We start from the raw sequence: 23,003 nt of genomic DNA, 5'->3' as shown, positions 1-23,003 counted from the left end.
ACATGCATAATTATTATATGTATAAACACATCGGAAAATAATTACTACATGCATAATTATTACATGTATAATCACTATACACATCAATAATTCCTACATGTATAATTACTACATTCATAATTACGTTTAATTTAGATTTACCTTTATTCTTATTAAATGCATTATCATCCATTTCTATTTTCTTTACTTTGAACTTGTTTTACATTTTCTTCTTGCTTGAATGGGGTCACTTGGAACTTGTTACATATTTTCTTCTTGAATGGGGTCGCGTCATTACATTTTCTTCATCATCTTCATGTTCTAAAAATGGGGTAGGGCTATTAATTTAGTGTTTAGTGTTAGGGTTTAAGGGTTTAAGGGTTTATGGTTTTTTATGGTGGAAGAAAAAGAGAATAGAAAGAAAATTTAAAAATGTTCCAACAAGTCAAATTCACTTTGGTTTGGGGTCTGCGCAACACAAAACAACTTTTGGGACCAATAGAACATTTGTAATAAGTGTTTTAGTTTTTGGGATCTGCCCAACGCAATATGGGGTCCAGCAGTAACAAGTACTAAAAAAAAATCACACTGTGGGACCACCATGTTTCACGTAGTCCAAGCAATATTATATATCTGTAATCTGTATCGAGATACGTACTATGCCTCGAACACATCACTGGGCCCAATAACAATATAAGCCCATGCAAAAAAACAAAACTTGTTCATTATTGTTCAGCTTCCTAAAACCCTGCTAAAACCTCATTCATCACCAAAGAAATGTTTAGGCGTTATGTGAAAACAGCCTTGGCCTTAAACCGTTCATTTTCAACAACAATAAAAAAACAACTCATTCCAAACAATCTCACTACCAGTACACAAAGTGGTGGAAAAGATACTTTGGGAAGAAGACTTTTAAGTCTGATATACCCAAAACGAAGTGCTGTAATCACTATACGTAAATGGGCAGAAGAAGGAAACCCAGTTGGTAAATATGAGCTTAATCGTATCGTTCGTGAGCTTCGGAAGCTTAGACGATATAAACATGCTCTTGAGGTACTGCCCCTTTTGTTTATTTGTAGAAATTTGTATTGTTTTTGAGTTTTTGGTTATGTTTTTGGATGGATTGTGATTTGGGTGTTTGTTATATTGTGTTTAGTTGTGGAAATGTTTAGTCTTTTTGATATTTGGGATTGTTTGGCTGGTGGTTTGTGTACTTCTTTGTGAATTTTGTTTAGTTTTGGAATGGTATTGTGATAATTTTGTTCAGTTAGCGATTTGGATAAGTTGTTATGGAAATGTGATTAGTTTTTTGGGGATTTTAGCTCTATGGTTTATAATTCCAAATTGGGGATTTTTGGGTGTGTTTGACTAGTTTAAATAATTCTAAACTTCCACAGTTCCACTTTAGTAAGCAATTTTGGATAAAACTATTGATTTTGTGAGAAATTTTCACAACTTAATAGTTGTAATTTTGTGGGGAAGTTGAAATGAGTAGGGAGGGGCATGGAAGTGTTTGGGGTGAGAATAGAGTTTTTGTGTGTGTGAAAGTTCCCAAAAAAAATGAACTAATGAACAAGATCTTAGCGAATGGATAGGTGTGGGAGTTAAATGGACCCTTAGTTTGTGTTCTAGTGGTAGCTTAAAACAGGACTGGTGTTTTAATGTGGAGAAGTGTGATGTTTTTAATTTGGATGAAAAAATGGATTTATTTTGGTTCATGTGGTGCTTCTGAATAGTAATGGTGACAAAAGTTGATTTCTGTTATTCGTCTAAGCACCATTTAGAAGAAGGAAGATTAGAAGTTGGAAATCTAGCCATTCCAGGTGTGGCATAGATTGGGTATAGAGTGGTAGCAATTGAGATGAGTTGAAGGTAAGGAGCTAATATGGGTGAATACTTTTGGAGTGAACACTTAAAGCTTAAGTGTATTAGGAATTTGGAGCCCTCTTTATACTGTTGACGGAACAAAAGAAAATAAAAGTGTTAAGTGGCACTGAACACAAGTCGCAGTGCAAATTGTGACCGGGAATGTAGAATACTTTTGGGGATAATCTCTTTTCAGATATCTGTGGCTCTGTGCTATTGAACACCCTTAAAGAACCCGGAGTGGTTTAGTAAAACACGATAAGAATACATATCAAGTTCGAAGTCTATCAAACTTTTGTAATGCATACATTAATATATAGATTGGTGTTTGACAATTTTATTGTATTCTTCAAGCTCAAATATATGATTGCCACAATATATTGATTCAGTTCCATCATTGTAGAACCTCAAAGTCGTATAATATATATCACTAAGATCTTTTGATGCCCAAATTTTAGTTTAGTTTCACTTTGAAAGAACTGTTAAGATTTGGGGTAAGGTTTTTGATTGGGTTCGTTCCTCTGTCCTATTTGGCTATTTTGTACTGGCGTAGTAGTCAAAGCTGAGAGAGAGAGACAGAGACAGAGAGAGCGAACTGCTTGAATGCCTCCGAACCCTAATTCATAAGTCGTAAGTTGATTTTCCAGATCCTTTGCTTCTTTGCAGATATGTGAATGGATGAAGATTCAGAAAGATATCAAACTATTACCAGGGGACTATGCTGTTCATTTGGACTTGGTTGCAAAAGTCCGTGGTTTGGCTAGTGCAGAGAAATTCTTTGAAGATCTTCCACAGCAGCTGAGAGGACAACAGACCTGCACAGCGCTACTCCACACCTATGCACAGAACAAATTGTCTGATAAGGCCGAGGCTCTGATGAAGAAGATGTCAGAATGTGGTTTCTTGAAATATCCTCTTCCCTATAACCACATGCTTACTTTGTACATAGCAACTGGGCAGATGGATAAGGTCCCAGAGGTGGTTAAAAGTTGAAGAAGAACACCTCCCCAGATGTTGTTACATTCAACTTATGTTTAGCTGTGTGCGCCTCGCAGAATAATGTTGAGGGTGCAGAAAAGTATTTCCTCAAGCTAAAAAAAGCAAAGATAGATGGAGACTGGGTAACTTACAGCACACTAACCAGTTTATACATAAAAAATTCTCTATTTGACAAGGCAAGAAGTACTTTGAAGGAGATGGAGAAAAGGGCTTCTCGGAAAGCTCGTGTTGCTTACTCGTCCCTTATTAGTTTGCATACCAACATGGATGATAAAGATGGCGTCCACAGAATATGGAAGAAGATGAATTCAATCTTCAGCAAGATGAATGATGCTGAGTATACATGCATGATATCTTCTCTTGTTAAATTTAAGGAGTTTGAAGAAGCAGAAAAAGTGTACTCTGAGTGGGAGACAGTATCCACCACAGGTGACTCGAGGCTTTCAAATCTACTTCTTGCAGCATACATCAACAATGATGATATGGAAAAGGCTGAAAGCTTTTATGGCCGAATGGTGCAGAAAGGCATACGACCCAGTTACACTACTTGGGAACTTCTTACATGGGGTTTTCTGAAACTGAAGCAAATGGACAAAGTCCTACACTACTTCCAGAAAGCTATTGAGAGCGTTGGGAAATGGGAGCCTGATGATCGTATTATCCGAGAAGTATTTCATAACCTCAGTAAGCAGAGAGATGTTGAGGGTGCAGAAAAGTTACTGGTCATTCTTCGAGAAGCTGGACATGTGACAACAGAGATTTACAATGCTTTACTACGCACGTATGAGAAAGCTGGTAAAATGCCTCTCATAGTTGCTGAACGAATGAAGAAGGACACTGTTGATTTGAATGAAGAGACACAAGAGCTTATAAAATTGACCAGCAAATTTTGTGTGGCTGACGCTTCAAGTGTACTTTCTTGAGGGAGTGCAAAGTGCAAATACGCAAACGACCTGTTAACACCTTAATGACAAGTATTGAGCTGCATGGAAGATATCATCCATTTTAGAAGTTGGTCCGAGTGTTTCTTGTTGGGATTAGCGGCTATTAGTAATTTTGGGTGATCTAGTAGTTTGTTCAAAGTTTGCTTTGATTATTCAAATATATTTATCAACGACAAGGAACGATGTATTGAATCCTAAAAAGTATGCATATGGACTACTAGTTTGTTCAATGTTTAATATGAGCCGTGTTGTTCTGAAATCCTTTATCAGGCTAATTGCTATGGCGCAGTTTTGCTATCAATACAACCAATTACCCTTTAGCCAAAAAAAAAAAAAAAAAAAAAAAAAACTTGGAACCTTAAAATAGGCTAGGCATATACACGAACCAAGCCAAGGCCAAGCTTGGGCTGAGCCAATTGATCAATTTACTTCAGGGGCATATTTTTTTGGGTCAGTCTCATAAACACGGAAAACCAAATTTCAGACTTGGACTCAAAGTCTCAAATCCTTCTCTCTCTACAACTCGTCTCTCCAGTCTCCACCTTCAAATCAAGTACGTACTCCATTCTCTACATGCCATGATGAATTCTTTCTCTACAAGAACTAGAATCAGCTCATCCCATTAACCATCTTCTCTTGGCGACTTGGCAAACTTTTAAGAAAAAACAACATGAACTCTTCAGTACTTTGTGGTGTTTTTCTTCTCGTTCTTCTTAGTTCACAGTTACCTACAATCTGTTGCACTTCTGGTGATGATAATTCGTTGAACTATATATCTTGGTCGGACTTGTCGGATTATAGAGACTTGGAAGCGGAGGGTATTTTCAGTCCTACTCGACATATCGTTGTAGCCAAGGATGGGTCAGGAGATTCAGCTTCAATTCAGGCAGCAGTTGATATGATACCTCATAACAACGCTCAAAGGGTAAAGATTCTTATATATCCCGGGGTTTACAGAGAAAGACTGCATATTCCACGCACTAAGCCTTATATTTCATTAATCGGAAATGGAAGTGCCGAAGTTACGATTACTTATAATGCTAAAGCTTCTGATAAAGATATGTATGGAAGGGTACTTGGAACTTACGGTACAGCCACCGTTGATGTTGCAAGTGACTACTTTGTCGCAACAGAGTTAACGATTGAGGTAATAATTAATCTGTTTTAACATAATGCATGTTATGATGCCCCCTATATATATATATATTTTGCTACGGATTTTAATGCATGTTATTTCAGAACACTATAGATGCAAGGGGAGGAGGTGTAGGGATGCAAGCCGTTGCATTAAAGGTTTCTGGTGACAAAGCTATGTTCTTTAGAGTCACAGTTCGTGGGACACAGGACACTATCTTAGACTTGACGGGCACCCATTATTACTATCAATGTTTTATTCAAGGGTCTGTGGACTTTATATGTGGCAATGCAAGGTCACTCTTTGAGGTAACAGAAATTTAATATACTAAAAAGCGTTGTGATTATTTGTCGTTTATTTTGAGCAGTGCTCCAAACAAGATGTACAATTATATATGATTCTAATATAATTAAGATGTGTTTTTGTTTTTAAGGATTGCACTCTAAAATCAATGGCAAGAAGATCTGGAGCAATTGCCGCACATCATAGGAACTCAACTGAGGAGAATACAGGCTTCTCATTCTACAAATGTAAAGTCACTGGAACTGGAATTAACTACTTGGGAAGAGCTTGGGGTCGATATGCAAGAATCGTTTATTCTCTCTGTCGTTTCCAGAATATAATAAATCCATCAGGTTGGGCTGACTGGGGAGACCCATCAAGACAACAGTAAGTTCAACAAACTGTACAAACTTAACAGACTTTTAGGATAAGTATTAGAATCAAATAGTACAATTGCATGGGAGACTTTTGCATCATATAATCTTGATGTAGGTATACTCTTTGGAAATTTCGAAAACAATTAACATATGTTAATGAAATATGTGAGATTAATGAAAGTTTTGATGTAGGACTGTGACTTTTGGAGAATACGAATGCAGAGGAAGAGGAGCCGATAAAACAAACCGTGTGGGATGGGCAAAAAATTTCAGCCCTGAGGAAGTAGGGCCGTATATGGACAAGAGCTTCATTGATGCTGCACAGTGGCTTAGGCTCGCCGACTACTAGCTGTTTCGGAGTTGATCAATATTTTCATTCCGGGGCGGATGCAGGATTCTACACAGGGGACTAGCCTTAATTGCCACTATGCTATTTGGTTTTTGATTTTTTTTTTTTTTTTGGCAATGTGGTGACTGGTGGTTCACTTATTTAATTTTATTTACTTGCTAAAGTAAGGTATACAGTATGTAGGATTTCTTGCACCAGATCGAAGACTGGTTCTAGTTACATTTACCCTTCAGTGATCTTTTTTTTTCGATAACCCTTGAGTGATCAAAATTGGCAGAGTAGGAGTTTAGGACTAAATGAATTTTGTTTAGTTACCTCGCAACTGGTGATTAGACCGAATCCATGTACGATCACCCAAGTTAGTAGTGGGTGGAAAAATGGTTCAGTTTTGTTTGCATTTACATATATGCCTTGACGAAGTAACATTTAGGAGAAATTCTGTATCCTTGGCTAGAAACATTCGACCATATGGTGTTATTCCTTTGGTGGCTCTGATAAAAAAAAAAAAAAAAAAGGTTTTACCGGCCTTGAGATTATTGGAACAGGTTTATTGTGGACTTGTGGAGGGATATTTCCTAGAGAAGGATAGATGGTGATTTGAGTGCTTTCCACAGTTATAGTAGTTGCGGTTGCTAATAAAGGGAGGGGTTCTAGGGTCATTTTTCATCTAAACAAACTCAAAATCATTAGGACATTTATAAGTTTTGCATTAGGCTAATTTTTTTTGTAGATATGATCTCCTAACTATTCTAAATATGGTCACAAATAATCTAAAAAATCAAAAAAATTCAAACTTACCAAATGCAGTTAACAATTTACAAATTTTGGCTAATTGTAAACCGTTCATTTTCACCATTTTTGATACTATATTTGGCTAGTTTAGAAATTTTTAATTTTTTTGATTATTTGTGATAATGTTTAGAATAGTTAGAAAATCATATCTACAAAAAATTAGCCTAATCCAAAACTTATAAATACTTTAACGATTTTGAGTTTGTTTACATGTTAAAGATAAGATATGCTTCTAGAACCCCATAATATAAAGTTGAACTACGGCTTAGGGAGTTCCGGGGATGAACGAAGAAGCTAGGTGGTGCTGTACCTACCAACTGACTCGCAGTAGAACTAGGGAAAAACAAATGGTTGTTGACATTTGACACTTGCAACAGTTGTAATGTGTTACTTGAAGGAGCCTTAATTTGCAATTGCTTAGGGTTCAAACACTATGAAACTATTCAAATCTTACAATGGTACTTGTATATTTTTTGCCAATTACAATGGTACATGTGTAAGTCAGCATTTGGCCCATTAAGCTAAGTAACTATATTGGGTCTGGAGCAGAGGTCCTGTGGACGTACATAATGACTTTTGTAATCGCTGGAAGATTTTCTAATTGCCCATTGGAGTTTAAGAACGAGAACGATGTTACACTAGCAAGTCATAACTCATTTTATTACTTGATTTGGTGACCTACACAGTGAAATATATGCATGTGTGAGAGCTGGTGATGCCTTATTCTTGAGCGCCTGGAAGCTTGCTGTTGATTCTGTGATATCAAGAGGCCAAGTTCTCGATATGGAGAGTACTAGACCTTTCACTTAACAGAATTTCAACAGATTGACAAGCTAGCACGGATGTATTTTTGCAGTAGTTGTGGTAGTTAAGGACTAAAGGTAGAACAACAACTAAATCAAGATAATATAGCTTAATGGTTTTAGTGTAACGAAATTGACCGGCCTGTTTGGATATACTACATTGTGTTGGCCTTTTCTTGTGTCAAAGTATATCATGTCATCCTCCTAATCAAATCACCAACATACTCAGAAAATATGTCAGATTCCAATACTGCAACATCTATAAGTGCGCTATTCGGTTATAATGACTACATATATGATGGATCAGATTTACATTCGTAAAATGTGACAGGCATGTTGTTCAAGGAGGAGGTTTCCCTCCAACATTTACATAAATAATTGTTCCTGGCTATCTCTCGATCAACCCAAGTCAAAAAAATACACAATGCAAACTATAATGCGTATTCAAACTAGTTTCTATCGTGTTATACAATTCATAAGCAAATTGTGACTCGTCAGGTTTTTTATCATATATATGGCAAATTGGCAACTCAATCACATCCATATAGTTAGGTGACCAAAAAAAACAAGTAATGATCTCAATAACCAAGACTTTTCATAGTTGTAATTACACATGAACTGATTGTGTATTAGTGCACTAGTGCGTCGTGTGTTGCGCGTAAGGTGGAGTTGGAGAGCAGAGCAGGAAAGAGTGTTACGTGAGTGAAGCATATCAGCATTTGAGTTTATGTTAAGTTATTATTAACTGCAACAACTGATCAAATATAGAGGTTTACCGAACCCAACCCAACCCAACCCAACCCAACCCAATCCACGTCTCGAGCTCCCATTTCACTACTTCCTATTACCAAACTACCCTTCAAATAAATTTCCTCTAAAACATCATGATTCATGATACCATTTTAGTTACAGCCATGATTATCTCAAAATCTGCCCTTGATTATCGACTATGCGAAAATTCTATACATGAAATTCTTCACTATACTTTTATTCATAAAACAATCCTGCCCACTTAGGCCAAAAAAACCTCCTCACCAAATATTTAGCATGTATAAGATCCTTGTTTTGATGTGTTTAATTATGAGCCCACTCCTAGCGCTGTCGTATGTTTCATACTCAGGAATGGATTAAATTTTCAAATCCTTTTATATTCATATGTTATGATTTCGGTACACCACGTGGCCAAATCTTTTAAGAATTTAGCCATTGATTTCAGTATGTTCCAAAACGTTTCTTGGTACTTTTGAATGTTTTGATGCTTACTACTTGTGTGATGTGTCTTGTGGTATTTCTATATGCTGACTTTATTCGTGTTTAAAGTATGTGTTGTGCTAGAAGTTTACCATTAAGGGTAGATTTGCCATTTTGAGACTTTTAACGAAATCTAAATCGAATTAGATATTAATTAATCTTGCAAGAATTCAAGGTCAATCTTATATACCAAACCATTCAAATGAACACTCTCCCTCTCTCTCTATCATAGTCTCATCACCACGATTTATATTTTAAGTGGTTATGTTGCAGGTTAGAAGTTGGAGTTCCAACACGGAAACACCTTCTCCTATATAAAACCAAATTGCAAGTAACCCCCTCATTCAATATCTCTCACATCTTTCTATCCCAATAAAAGTTTATGGAAGATATAGTTGCTGTTGGATTTGAGGAGGGTAGAGTTTGGCTTCCTACACATGTTCTTGACGAAGCTTTTGAATCAAAGGTCTCATCTTATGGTTTTTTGTTTTTCTTTTTTTGTACCTACATGCATGGCTCGCTATAGGGATAGAGTACGTTGGTTCTATTTTCTATTAACTTAACTAAATTTTGTAATTAATTTTGCAAATCATTTTTTCAGGAGAACCGATGGCCTCAACAAGAGCAACGGCGATATCATCGAACAATGGACCCTTCTGTGGACAAAATTCATCGGGTAAGTACCACTTGATATCCTCAATTATTTTCACTTTCTTGCATTCATATAAAAAGGTAGGGGTTGGGCGGAAAACAATAATATATGTAATTAAGTTGTTAGATTGCTCCAACGGTTAATCTATCAAAGGTTTTAAGGAAAAAAAAAAAAATGGTTATTGACAGTTAAAAACTTGGGGGTTATGGACTTATGGTGATAGGTCGCTTTTGTGCTCTTCCATATGAAAAGAATAAAAAAACTTCAAAGAAAAAAAAATCTAATGAACTTCAAGAATCAATGATCAAATGTTTCAAACAATGAACCAAAACCTCAGTGGTACTAGTGACCATCCACATTGATTGTACTAATCGTGTATAAGATCTAGAGTGGTCGATATTAGTAAGATCTCAAACCAAAATGAATATGGTTAATTGAATGATATCAAATACTTATTAATGGGGATAGGATGAAATATGAATCCATCCCCTATGAGTCAAAGATTTGTCGTGATTATAAGATGAACGAGGTTACTGCTAAAGCAGGCTATATCTGTATTAGTCACTGAATGGGTCCAGCAATGCCAAAGATAACAAAAAAAAAAAAAAAAAAAAGCTCAGACAGTCTGACCATAAAATTCTATTCACATTGTCTATTCCTTTTAGGTATTAAAGTACTCATGATTTCCAAAATATTCCGAGTTTTTTTTTGTTCCTATTTGCATATGATCGAATATGATCAGCTTAGTCACATTTCTTAGCTGAAAGCCTGAAACCATAGGTAAAGTTCTCTACTAGGCGCATATAAAAATCGGGCTAATTAGTATTGGCATTCAAGTAATTTTTTATCACGGGAAACTAATTCATATTTATTAATAAATTCCAGAATAACCATCCCTTCAACAAGTCCAACCCAAAATTTCATTCAAGGACAAAATTGCAATCAAGTCGAGGACCCGGAGGAACAGGAATGCAAGCTATTTTTCTAGACTCTAGCCAAAAACCATGCGGCACTGGGTTCTTCCTCCCTCAAATGATTGGTAACAACTCTCAGATGAGCAAGAAACCCAGTAAGTAGATTACTGAAACCATTCTTATTCGTTTTTAATCAAGAATATTCATGCTAAAAAAATATTGTGGCACTGATTATATAGCTGTAGCCTGTAGACAATAAATTAGACTAGGAAAAACGTTATTTTCGAAATTGGGACGGACTAGATCACCTAAATCGGATATAATTCATGATTTTTCGAATTTTAAGGAAAACTATACAACTAATACACATAGAAACTATGCACAAATTGTATACTTTGCACTGAAATTATATATCTGAAGTCTAACTCATTGCAACTTGTGTGTTGGTATAATTACAGTTTGCTCTCCAGTACTTCTTCCAGCGCGTGTTATTCATGCCTTAAACCTCGATGTGCACACACTAGCCTCCCAAATCTCTCCTCGAAAAAGTTAGTTTAAGAGCCTATCTTAACTTGTATTATGTTGGCTGAACATTACATGATTGCTTAGGTTTTCTAATGGTATATAGACTGTTTAATTGCAGATCCAGATAGTAATCTAAAAAGAAGGATTCGAGGTTCTAAACTTGGAATTGAGGAGTTAGAAAGCAAAGTAACAACACAGAGTTGTGTTGCCTCAGCTGTGCGTCGTACATCCCCAGAGATTTATCTGCCTAAAGAATGGAGTTATTAGCTCAAATTTGCAGAAATAAACTGAAAATGCGGTTCAGCAAATCTATAAGAGTACATCAGGATTCATGGAATGTAACTAGTAAATAATGTTAAAAAAGAATACAATATTCTCTTATTTTGGATGGTCTGTGAGTCAGTCATATTCAAATGCATCGATATGGAAGATAGCCTTGCTAATTGGCCACATGGTACGGGGAGAAAATTTTTTGCTATTTGGGCTATATGCTCATTGTGTCATTGTCCAAACCGCAACTAGCTATGTGTCACTTTTTCTCTCCTCACACACAAGTTTAACCGAAACGGAACTCTCACTTATGAAACTAACTGACTGAAATAAATTAATAAAATTGAACCACAAATCCCTCCAACTTCTCCACTTCGTCTCTCTCCTTTTCTTTCTAAAAAAAAAAAAAAAAAAAAAAAAAAAAGACACAATTAGCATTCCTCAACCCAAAGTACTACTGATAGTGACATGTAAGTATGATTAGACTGACATTTGATTCGGAAGAAGAAGCCTATAAAGCAAGTAAAAATAACAAGATGAACTTGCTTATATTACGAAGAGAATATAGTTTCAAAAACATTGAAACATACTAGGCTTTGACATTTAGCTTGAAAGAGAACAGTATCATTTCATGAAGTGCAACAGTATGTAATATTTTTGGAACCAACAAAAATAAATAACTATATATCTATCTGGTCTGGAAGACATTGACATTTGACAAAAAGGGAAAAAGTAAAGTCTGGATACATTCAAATAGATCGTTCATTTCCTAACCATTATTTATAACACAATGACTAAATCTAATTAAAAGATTTAAAAGTTTTTGGATTCACTTTCTTCCTAAGAAAAACGCCAGTTAAAACACTCTTTGACTGCAAGGCCGCCTTCGTTCATTAGTTCAAGTCCTATATACAAATAGAATAAAAATAAAAATCACAATATATACACAGACAATGATCATCCAAGTTAAAGTTCTTTAGACAATAGTTTCTTAGTAACCTCCTCTATTCCATAATTACAGTACTCTTTTCCTCAAGGGAGTTGACCTCCTAAACGTTAAGCAAAGTGATGGTAGAGATAGTAAACATGGGCATAATTACCAGCTCATATTTCACCGTGTACGTCACTTGCCCTTTCACAAAAGCATTCCCATAAGTTGATCCCATACTTTTAGTGGAATCAACAAACCACTTGCCCTTTCACAAAAGTATTTCTGTCCTATTGCCAGAATGCTTGGAGATAACAGGAGAATATTCCTAGCAGATAAAACTGCTTTTGGTTTCAATAACAAGTTATTGTAAAAAATTGGTTGAACGTAGGTGGCACTACTGTAGGTCCCATAAGTCTGCAAAGTTAAGCATTCGAACCGGATTTAGTTGTTGTCAATTCAAAAAAAATTAGCTACTCAATTAAGAGGAACTGATAATACATGGGTGTTGTCAACACGGTAAGTAATGAACTAATATTTCCATAAACACTTTACCTCTGAAGGTGATTGATTGTTGCCTGCAAGGTGCGAGCTTGTATGCCCCATTTGATGGATTGAGTTCAGCCTCCCTATTTGATGATAAGGTTTAGTACTAGGTATATCAACTGTTTCTCCAACATGTATTGCTTGCATAATGTTACTTTCAGTGTTATTTTATTTGTTTTCCCCTGCAACACCTACAAAGCAATAGCAATAACTTATTACATATTTCACTAAAAGCTAAATAATACAAATAGTACCAGGTTGTAAATTTATCTTCTTTGAATTCCTTGTCTTTTTGGTTGTTCCTTTCTCCATTGGATCCTTGATTCTGCCTTTGGGTTGACTTTTCTTTTTCTCGGTTTAGGGTCACTTACTGTTATTAGATCATCAACATTATTTTATGAAACCTTTTTACCACTCCCACTTTCAGAACTTGAGGATGGATAAAATTTTTGTTTGACCTGGAGCAATTCATCTTTGGCCAAATTAAATGCATCACTCGACATTGCTGCTTTTATAACAATAGATTGTGCAATGTGCATGAGTTCACTATGTTGTGCTGACACAAAGGGATCCAGGTCATGTCTAATAACGTCTCCATCAGTATCAATAATAAAATATGATGTAGCATCTTTTCTCCACCTATTCAAGTAGTATTTTGATGGCAATTCAAGCCATCGTAAGCTGTGTACCAACTTCAAAACATGTCCACATAATACTTTAGTGAACTCAAACTTTTTGCAACTACAATTTAACGTCTAAGTTAGAGGAACATACATAATAGTGCAGTGCAAGATCTTTGATGATCATCAACTGGAATAACTTTATATGTCTTGGTTGTGCCATCGTCCTCAATGAATTCCAAATCCCAATCAATCAAATGAACTAATTCATTCTGGAATTCTCCAAATATCTTCTGAGTATATGTCCGTGAAGCTTGAAGTTCTAGCTTCCAGTGTGATCGAAGTGGAGGTAAGAATTGATGTGACCTCTTTTCTTCTTCAGCTTCTTTTTCCCGTCTATATGCCAACACTCGGTCATATTGTTTGATGAACTCGCGGAGAATTATTGTTCTTGGGAAGAACTTCTTTAAGAAACTGTTCACACTCTCACTTCTTTGAGTTGTTGTTATACTTGCACAAAACTCAAAACGCCCATACACTTGAGCCCACTTCTTGTGCACTTTGTACAAACCCTTCAACCACTCATTTTCTACTAGTCCATATTTTTCAAGCAACTTCATCATCCAACTTGTTTCGAATTCATCTACTTTCTCTGGTTCATATACGCACATTTTCATCTCCACTAGAAAGAAGGTATGTTGCATATAAACGTATTTTAAGTGCTTTGAAGCATTTAAAAAAATATGCCACAAGCATAATCTATGGTGTGTACCTGGAAACACTATTTCAATTACATTTGCCATTGACTAAGCTTGATCTGTGAATATTGGTTTAAGATGTTTTCCTCCCATAGCTTCCAAGAACCTCTGGAATAACCAAACAAATGAGTCTGTAGTTTCATCAACGAGTAGTCCACATCCGAATAGGACTGACTGCCCATGGTTGTTCACCCCTACTATTGGAGCACAAATCATATTATAATTGTTGGTGTTATATGTGGTGTCGAAAGAGATAACATCACCAAAAAAATTATAGTCAATTCTCGATTTTGCACCACACAAAAAACAACCTGATATACGATTATCATCATTTGTCGTGAGCCTAAAAAAAAAGGACTTGTTGAGTTTTTGCTTACTTTGAAAATAACTAAGAAGACAATTTGCAACCCCTTGCTTTAGAAAATCAATACGCCTTCTCTGAGCAAGATTATTAGAGTCTGTTCGAGTAAAATTTAAGTTCCAGCTTCCACCTGCTTCAGACGAAAAGAAAGTGTATATGGCACTAGACCCAATTCCAGCAGCTTGCATATATATTGAAAATGATATCTTCTTGAGAAGGTTCGATACCTCGTTGTGATCTTAATTGATGAACTCTGGATGGAGGTTCAAGGTTATGATTATGCCCCTCTTTGAAATTCATAATGGTATAGTTTCGCTTCATACCTTGTTCTTCTTATTGCTCTTTTCTTTACTGGAGTACTTTTCTTATGGTATTCACCTTCAAAGGAACATGTTAGTTGCATTCGAGTTATCTTTCCATCTTTGTTCATAGTCATTTGATTTTTCCTTATACTAAATCCAGTAGCCCTCACATACAAATTGTAAAAATCATAGGCTTCTTCTTCCGAATCAAATGTCAGTCCAATCATACTTACGTCACTATCAGTAGTACTTTGGGTTTTTGTTTCATTGTTGTCCATCTGGGTTGAGGAATGCTAATCGTGTCTTTTTCTTTTATTTTTTTGTTCTTTTTTGTGAGTTAGAAAGAAAAGGAAAGAGACGAAGTGGAGAAGTTGGAGGGACGAACAAAAAAGAGAGAGGGAGAGATATCATGCCCAAATATCCCGCGTAGGATTTATAGATTCCTTATTTTGTGGTTCAATTTTATTAATTTATTTCGGTTAGTTAGTTTCCTAATTGAGAGTTTTGTCTCTATTAAATTTCTGTATGAGGTGACAGAAAAAAGTGACACATGGCTAGTTGCGGTTGGACAATGACACAATGAGCATATAGCCCAAGGAGCAAATTTTTTCTCCATGGTATGGGAGTGTTCTTGTCAAGTGAACGTTTTTGAGTTGGTTTTTTTTGGAGAGGGTGTAAAATGACTTTTAGCCCCCACTTACCTTATGCTTCTCTTTCATCTTTCTCCTCTCACTCTTTGTTTTCCGCCCTTCTCTTCATCTCTCTCCTTCATCTTCCTCCTCCTCTCATCTCCTACCTTTGCTAATCTCACTTCCCCACTGCTATGCAGTAATTCTATTTAATGTTGGATCGACGTCTATTTGCAGTAAATTTTACAATTTTGAACAACCTTAATTTTATAAAATCTGTTTTTAGATGATGACATTATGTTGTTGGAGCTAGGAATTGAGATCTTGAAACCTAGTTACAATCCCTTTGCCAACCATTTCAGCTACATGCCAATATGCCATCAGGCTTAAAGTTGATAATGCACAAGCAAGGGTTCGAAAATTTTGATTGAATCGCCTTTATGATATCTTAAATCTACTTTTCTGGATTCATCCTAAAATTTCGATTACCACTTTACATCTAGTATATTTATGTTTCACAATCCAAATACACATGGTACAGTGTTCTCAATAATGGTTGGGCCATGAAATTCTTTTAAATGGCTGCTCCTTCACATTCTTCAGAGTAGTGTATCAAATAAAGAAAAGATGTACAAAATAGTATTAAGTAATGATTAAACAACATTCTTGAGAGTAGTGTATCAAATAAAAGATGCACAAAATAGTATATTTTTTCAATAGATGAAGAAGTTTGCCACAACACTGACTTGATCCAGATAAGTGTATGTATTAAGCAATTGTAAGGAACATCCTACGGATCGTGATGTACACAAGGCTCACATGCAACGACTCCTCTAGCATAATTCGACCCCAAACATATGGATACCTATCACACTTAATTTTGGAATTAAGTGTATGCGAGTCTTTAGATATGACGAGTGTCTGGAGTCGTCTTTGGGTATGTGTGATGACACTAGACGTTAGATATGACGAGTGTCTGGAGTCGTCTTCAGGTGTGATGGGTATCCATATGTTTGGGGTCGAATTATGCTGGAGGAGTCATTGCATGTGAGCCTTGTGTACATCATGTGTCTGGTAGGAAGTTCTTTACAAGTGCTTAATACATACACTTATCTAGATCGAGTCAGTGTTGTGGTAAACTTCTTCATCTATTGAAAAAATATACTATTTTGTGCATCTTTCTTTTTCAAGAATGTTGTTTATCATTTTGATACTATTTTGTGCATCTTTCTTTATTTGAAGAATGCTAAGGAGCAACCAGCAACCAAAAAGAATTTCATGGCCCAACCATTTTTGAGAACACTGTACCATGTGTATTTGGATCGTGAAACATAAAGATGTAAAGTGGTAATCGAAATTTTAGGATGAGTCCAGAAAAGTAGATTTGAGATATCATAAAGGCGATTCAATCAAAATTTTCAAACCCTCGCTTGTGCATTATCAACTTTAAGCCTGATGGCATATTGGCATGTAGCTGAAATGGTTGGCAAAGGGATTGTAACTAAACGGACAGTGGTTTCAAGATGTCAATTCCTAGCTCCAACAACGTAATGCCATCATCTAAAAACAGATTTTATAAAATTAAGGTTGTTCAAAATTGTAAAATTTACTGCAGATAGACATCGATCCAACATTAACTAGAATTATTGCATAGCAGTGGGGAAGTGAGATTGGCAAAGGTAGGAGGGAAGGAGAGAGATGAAGAGAAGGGCAGAAAACAAATAGTGAGAGGAGAAAGATGAAAAGAGAAGCATAAGAAACGAGGGGGCTAAAAGTCATTTTATTAAACCCATATCTTTAAAAAAAACCAACTCAAAAACGTTCACTTTCCTGACAAGAACAACCAAACAACCATGGAAAAAAATTTACGATTCCTTGGGTATATGCTCATTGTGTCATTGTCCAATCTCAACTAGCCATGCGTGGTTCAAAAGAAACCCAACACTAAGACTTAAACTCGGAACATATCTTTAAAAACAAGACCGTTTACTTCAATAATGCATGCCTCTCCACTAGCTTTCCTTGTTTAAGCTCGATTCTCATTACTCAAAAACTTAACCAAACAACCATTGAAAATCGTGTAAAGAGTTATGGTTCATCGATTCATGTTTAGCTCAACACCGATAACAGTTTGAATCAATGATAACAAAACAAGTTTGTCCTTAAAACTCTCACTTCTCAATAATTTAACAAATTAAGGCAATACCCTTTGTAAATAAGCTGGTTCTGGATCACTACAAGCTTCAATAGTTGATGTTAAACAAATTGTAACGCCCGTATTTAAAATACGTATTTATTTATTTATTAATTAATTAATTTATTTATTTAAAATTCGCTGGATTGGATTTGGGATATGCATGTGGGCCTGGTTTATGGGCCCGAGTCTGTATTGGGCTTAGGTTTCAAACCCAAGTATATATTCATATTGTTCGGAGAATAGGGTTTACGAGATAATAAAAAAAAAATGGAGGCGGAGATAAAAGCTCGTTGGCTAGAAGCGTTGGAGCTGATGATTCGGACTCTGAGGGATTAAGTGAGTTTTTTATCTGGTAAGTAGTTATGTTTTTCGTTTTCACGGCGGAGTTATCTGACTATGACTAAAAGTTTTCTTGTCGAGTGCTTCCGATCAGTTTTTGTTTTACTTATTTATGTATGTCGATATCTTTTAGCTTGATTGAAACTGTTGATATTCTTTACTGAACTGTGGGACCTCGGAATAGGCCGTTAATGGCGGCTAAAGCCCAAAGGAAAGAATCGTCAAACTGTCGAACATTATGGATTGAACTTGTATATAGTTTTGTATATAGTTTTGATGTTTGGTTGGTATGGGTGCTTTTGGTGGATGGGTTGTAGACTGGTAATGGGGGGTTTGAGTGCTGTCGGGGGCTATTGGGAGCTTGGAGAAGTCGTTAATGGCTGACGATTCACTGTGGAGGAAGGGTTCGATACAATTCATTTTGTAGTTGCCTTGGTTGGTTGAGAATTGATTGTAGGGGATGGGACTGAGTGTTGTGAAGTGGGGGAGCTCTTGAACAAGCTGTTAATGGCGGCGGGAATTTATATATCCAGATCTAGTTTGGAGGTAGAAGATTGAGTTAATAAATCGAGTTAGAGCTTTTAGTAAAGTTATGGGGTTTTTTTTATTTGGGTCAAAACCGATATGATGAAGAGGAGAGTTGGTGGCATTTGAAATGCGGTGGTGGGAGAATTTCTTTGGAGCATTTAAAGAAAACGATTTCGGTGGTCTCTCTTGGGCTTGGGCTTAGTTTGTTTTCCCTTGGGCTGAAATCTATTTGGTTTGGGGCCGATTTCAGTTTTTGGGTTTTAGTTGTAGTTTTGGGCCGGACTAAATTAGTTAGTGGATTGGGCCATTTTCTATTTGTTTTGTTTTAGGCCAGTTCTATCTATTGTTGTTGGGTCGGCTCACATTATTTTTCTTTGGACCAGTTTTTCTATTTTTGTTTTGGGCTTGGTCCATATGTTTTAAAGCTAGGCCAGTTTAGACTTTTGGGGCCGGGTTCTAAGGTTTGGGTTTGGGCTTGGCTAGTTGGGTCCGAACCGTTTCCTTAGTCATGAGCCCATGAGCCATGCACCTTTGCCCTTAGCCATGAACCATGGCTATGACCCTGAACCTATTGAACATGGAAACGACAGTTTGACTTTGAAAATGACGTGTTGACTTTACTTTGATCGTTGACCATTGACCGTTGACTGTGGAATGTTAACTTTTTCCAGTTTTTCCCATATTTAAGAATATGGACAAATGTAGTAATAAAATATTATCAAAAATTGTATAACTTTGTTTGTCATTATCTAATTAAGATTTGACGTGAGTAGTGTGTAAAACATATAAATATTGGCACGTAACAAGAGGGGAATTCTTATAAGACTTGTGAGTTGGACTTGAGTTGTTCTTTCTTTTAAAGTCGTTTCATTTTGATATTTGGTGGAATGGACTTATATTTTAATTATTTATATACTATTTGTATTGTGCACAAATGGAAATAATGCGTGCCTCTGATGGTGAATTGAGTTCACATAAATATATTGAATGAATACGTTACATGATTGATTACTATTATGAGTTGCTACTTAAATGAATTGTAGTATTTATGAAAGCTTGATACTTTCCATATGGGGTAGTGCAATATATAATTGGCACGTGAAATAATAAGTTTCGAGATTTGATATAGATATATTTGGATATCGTGCAATGAATAGTATTGACACGTGATAATGTGGATTGTATTATAACGAGAAACGTTGAGCTTCAGTAAAATTAAGTATACTGGCATGAGATAGAATAAGAATTATTCTGAGATATATATGTCTGACACTTGAATAAATTACGTAACAAAAATCCTAGAACCTAGCTACCACAACTCATGGGATTTGCCTTGGTGATGGGTATTATGTGATATGATTGGCCCTTCCGGCGTTTGATGAATCTGAATGGCCCCGGGCATAAGTAATGTGATTGGCCATTCCGGGCGTTTGAAGAATCTGAATGGCCCTTTCCGGGCGTGAATTTGAATAGTAGCTTGATTATTCCGTTCGCAAAATTAGAACGAGATGCGCGATATTTTATTCTGAATAATGGCAGTACTCACATAATGGCTTTCGTGTGAGGGTTACTTAGTGTGCGACATCCCGCTCAGGGTAGTTACGCACGGAGTGGTTCATTATGTGAGAGGAGGCATGTGGATGTACATGTTCGGCGTTGGGAAGTGATTGTGGTAGCTAGGGAAACTAGGTAAGACATAGATACGACATGATTTTAGGAATACGTAAAGAAAGCCTTAATTAATATAATTATGGTAATATGTTGGTTAATGATATATCTTTAGACAGATGATTGTATATGATTTTGCATAAGGGTGGGTCAAACTAATTACTTGTGCAGAGACGACCCACTTTGTAATTGAGCATGAAATGTGGTAAGTATAGAATATGCTTGGCTGGTTATTAGTTTAGTTAGAACCTAAGGCACCTCGTGGAGGAACTAAATGCCTTTGTATTATTGTCGGAAAGCTAAAAGCCTCGGTGGAGGAACTACCTGCCTTAATTATGGTACTTAAGGATGTTGTATTATTCGTTGGATGTTAAGGCGCCTCGGTGGAGGAACTAATTGCCTTATTTAGTGTGTAAATATATGTATAAATATATATTGTATTTTAGGGTTACTCACACCAGCATTGTTTATAATGCTGACCCGATTTGCATGTTTGCTTATCGGGTGTGTTCATTAAATGAACATAGTTGATAAATCTTGACATGTTTAGTGTTGAAGAAGATTGGTTCCTGCTTGTGGTTTGCGTTAGCGTTGCATTTCAAGATAGGCTTTGTTTTTCTTTGAGGTGATATAGATTTTCAGTTGAGACAATGTTATTTGTATTTTCATTTGTAATTTTAAATAAAGAGTTATTGAAAAGAGATTTGTAACCTAATCTTATTTGTGAATTTTTGTAATAAAGAGGACTTTTGTTTAATTTAAATTTTTATTGGTTTTAAATTTTTCATGTTTTGTTTATGGGTTTTGGAAGTTGAGAGTGTCTCACACCTCGAAAAGAAGAGTCGGAAACAAATATTTTTTTTTTCCGTGCAGCCGAATTTTTTGACACAAAAATGAAGTAACCCATTTGTGAATTATAATCTTGTTCAAACAACATTGTCTCCATTAATGGTTTCAACTACAATGTATGGCTGGAAGGTATGTGTTATGACTACGTACTAGACAATTGAAAATTTGATTTGTTGTTGAGGGTATTCAAGTCTTTTTCTGGATAAATAGGACATTGGTATTTTAGTCATATTGATAAAATAAAACGGCAGGTGCAATTTTCAGTGACTTTTTATAACCGCTAAATCACATTCCGTCCAATCAAATTTAACAGATAGTATCAATTGTAAAAAATTGAAGGTACATTGTATTTCTAGGCAAGAAAAAAAAATACATTGTATTTAATGTAAAAAACAAGAAAGTATGTTGTATTTTTATGTCATTACTAGATTTTGAACCGGGCATACGCCCGAGATCTTTAGGATATTTTGCTTGAAGTAAAAAGCTTCTTTTTTGGTGCGCAATTTTTTGAACATATTGGAAATCAATTGGTAAATATTAAACCAATCAATTATGATAAAACGTTAGAACATTACTTGACTTAATCTTGATTACTTGCCATCCATTGCAAAATAACTCCTCTGAGCAGCTCTTAAGTACGCCACTATTGTCTGACCTATCATTTCACAATCAATTTTTCATATTCATTTATTCATTTGTTTTATTCCCCCTTCATCGTTTCTTCATCCTTCATGTAAGCCTCAATACTAAAGAAGCTTATATTACACTTTCTGAGGATGGGGATGCATTATAAGATTTTCATAGTAATTATGATAGAACTATTTAATCTCTTTACTAAGGGCATCTCCAATGGAGAGTGTAAATTGTTTAAAGTGTAAAATTTACACTCTAAATGTCAAAAACATGTTTCCAATGGTGGGTGTAAATCCCGGTGATAAGCTAATAGCTAATATGGGGAATCCCCATGCTATTAGTTAATAAACATTTCGGACGTCACTTTGAAGTATAGCGCCCCAATTGAACGTCACTTAAACTTTTTCCGTTTTTTTTTTTTTTTAGAATTGTAACGTTTGCGACGGGTAAAGACCGTCATTTATTGGTTGGCCCAGTTTTAATAAACTTGAACGTTACTCAAAGTGGCGCTTTGCTTTTTTTTTTGTTAACCCCCAACGACGGACTTTGACCGTCCGGTTTTCTCATTTTTAATTTTACAAACTCTTAAACTTTGTTGCATTGGAAACCATTTTGGATGTGGAAACTATTAATGTGTAAGAGGGGCCATAAAATCCTAATGGCACCTATGTGGCACTTATGTGGAGGTGTATATATACACTCTCCATTGGAGATGCCCTAATGTTGTGTTTACTCAAAGTATAAAACAATATCTTCACGGATCCTCCTTATTAGATCTTTTGAAATGATTATGATTGTTCTATATGTAGAAATCTAGAGTTGACGATAACATTTCTATAATTGTTGCATAGAAAGGCAAAGTCAATTCAAATAAGTTTTCTAATAGTTTAGATACCTCTTAATTAATTAGAGTTAGAATATGCAATGTAACTTTTCAATATTAGGTATTCTAGATACCATTGCTCATAAGTCACATTGTGCTAAAAAAATTTAAACATTACGCAAAATGGCACATCTCATTTTTTTTTTGGCGTCAATTTTTATTCGGCATTAAACTTTTAACTTTATTATGGTATATTATTAGTGGATGTATCTCGACGGAATTTCACCTTTTTTTTATATAGCTGTTACGCATTGGTACATAATGCTAATGTTGGTGTTCATTATTTTGTTTTTCCAGCATGATGTGGATGCCGATGTATTGAAGGAAGTGATCTTAGCTGATGGTGCAGTGGTGACTATTAAGGATGCAAGATCAGTTAGCTTGCGTCACCGACTCGACCTTCCACTTCCCTTAAATGGCTCCAGAAATGGTCTAGCTTATGGGCTTTTAACTCTTGTTAAACATCTCCATCTAGTTTCTCATAACGTACCAAAGTGTTTGAAAAAGTATCAAGGGCGGGTGCTTGCTCAGTACCATTCAATAGGTTAATAATTCTAAGAGAGTCTGCTATATTATTCTTGTTCTTTGGTATCCAATGCCAACTGCTATAGCTTAGCATTGTCT

At 35.8% G+C, this 23,003-nt stretch overlaps 4 protein-coding genes across 6 annotated transcripts; 3 read left to right on the top strand and 1 right to left on the bottom strand.

The window, feature by feature from the left end:
* The first annotated feature begins 706 nt into the window (after positions 1-706).
* Positions 707-4,047, top strand: LOC147499574 (pentatricopeptide repeat-containing protein At4g02820, mitochondrial-like). Its single transcript, XM_086561336.1, is given in 3 exon segments — positions 707-1,032; positions 2,512-2,830; positions 2,833-4,047. Coding segments are annotated over 3 exon segments (1,530 nt in total). The 5' UTR covers positions 707-756; the 3' UTR covers positions 3,768-4,047.
* Positions 4,048-4,342: 295 nt separating this feature from the next.
* Positions 4,343-6,287, top strand: LOC147499573 (pectinesterase QRT1-like). Its single transcript, XM_086561337.1, has 4 exons — positions 4,343-4,935; positions 5,028-5,231; positions 5,357-5,592; positions 5,775-6,287. The coding sequence occupies exons 1-4, from the start codon at positions 4,459-4,461 to the stop codon at positions 5,929-5,931; spliced, it is 1,074 nt and encodes a 357-aa protein (XP_086417463.1). The 5' UTR covers positions 4,343-4,458; the 3' UTR covers positions 5,932-6,287.
* A 2,708-nt stretch (positions 6,288-8,995) lies between these two features.
* On the top strand, positions 8,996-11,318 carry LOC147499572 (uncharacterized). Of its 3 annotated transcripts, none has more exons than XM_086559139.1 (5): positions 8,998-9,243; positions 9,379-9,453; positions 10,315-10,498; positions 10,802-10,891; positions 10,972-11,318. In XM_086559139.1, the coding sequence occupies exons 1-5, from the start codon at positions 9,160-9,162 to the stop codon at positions 11,133-11,135; spliced, it is 597 nt and encodes a 198-aa protein (XP_086415265.1). In that variant the 5' UTR covers positions 8,998-9,159; the 3' UTR covers positions 11,136-11,318. The 3 variants fall into 3 exon arrangements, with proteins under 3 accessions (XP_086415267.1, XP_086415265.1, XP_086415266.1); XM_086559140.1 differs by having other exon boundaries at positions 9,001-9,243; positions 10,987-11,318; XM_086559141.1 differs by lacking the exon at positions 10,802-10,891 and having other exon boundaries at positions 8,996-9,243; positions 10,987-11,318.
* Positions 11,319-14,038: 2,720 nt separating this feature from the next.
* Positions 14,039-14,539, bottom strand: LOC147499571 (protein FAR-RED IMPAIRED RESPONSE 1-like). Its single transcript, XM_086563503.1, has one exon. The coding sequence runs from the start codon at positions 14,537-14,539 to the stop codon at positions 14,039-14,041; it is 501 nt and encodes a 166-aa protein (XP_086419629.1).
* Between the last annotated feature and the right edge of the window lie 8,464 nt (positions 14,540-23,003).

Source organism: Coptis chinensis, chromosome 5 (genome assembly GCF_015680905.1).
Source record: "Coptis chinensis isolate HL-2020 chromosome 5, ASM1568090v1, whole genome shotgun sequence".
Lineage (NCBI taxonomy): Eukaryota > Viridiplantae > Streptophyta > Magnoliopsida > Ranunculales > Ranunculaceae > Coptis > Coptis chinensis.
The sequence above is the reverse complement of the archived record's forward strand: the minus strand, read 5'-3'. Positions and strand labels throughout refer to the sequence as shown.

Bases quoted from the DNA above. Each gene is read 5' to 3' on its own strand.
- LOC147499573 (XM_086561337.1), top strand. From the start codon at position 4,459: ATGAACTCTTCAGTACTTTGTGGTGTTTTTCTTCTCGTTCTTCTTAGT. The intron at 4,936-5,027 runs GTAATAATTAAT...ATGTTATTTCAG, and splicing joins CAACAGAGTTAACGATTGAG to AACACTATAGATGCAAGGGG. The intron at 5,593-5,774 runs GTAAGTTCAACA...GTTTTGATGTAG, and splicing joins GGAGACCCATCAAGACAACA to GACTGTGACTTTTGGAGAAT.
- LOC147499572 (XM_086559139.1), top strand. From the start codon at position 9,160: ATGGAAGATATAGTTGCTGTTGGATTTGAGGAGGGTAGAGTTTGGCTT. The intron at 9,454-10,314 runs GTAAGTACCACT...AATAAATTCCAG, and splicing joins CTGTGGACAAAATTCATCGG to AATAACCATCCCTTCAACAA. The intron at 10,499-10,801 runs GTAAGTAGATTA...GTATAATTACAG, and splicing joins TCAGATGAGCAAGAAACCCA to TTTGCTCTCCAGTACTTCTT.
- LOC147499571 (XM_086563503.1), bottom strand. From the start codon at position 14,539: ATGCAAGCTGCTGGAATTGGGTCTAGTGCCATATACACTTTCTTTTCG.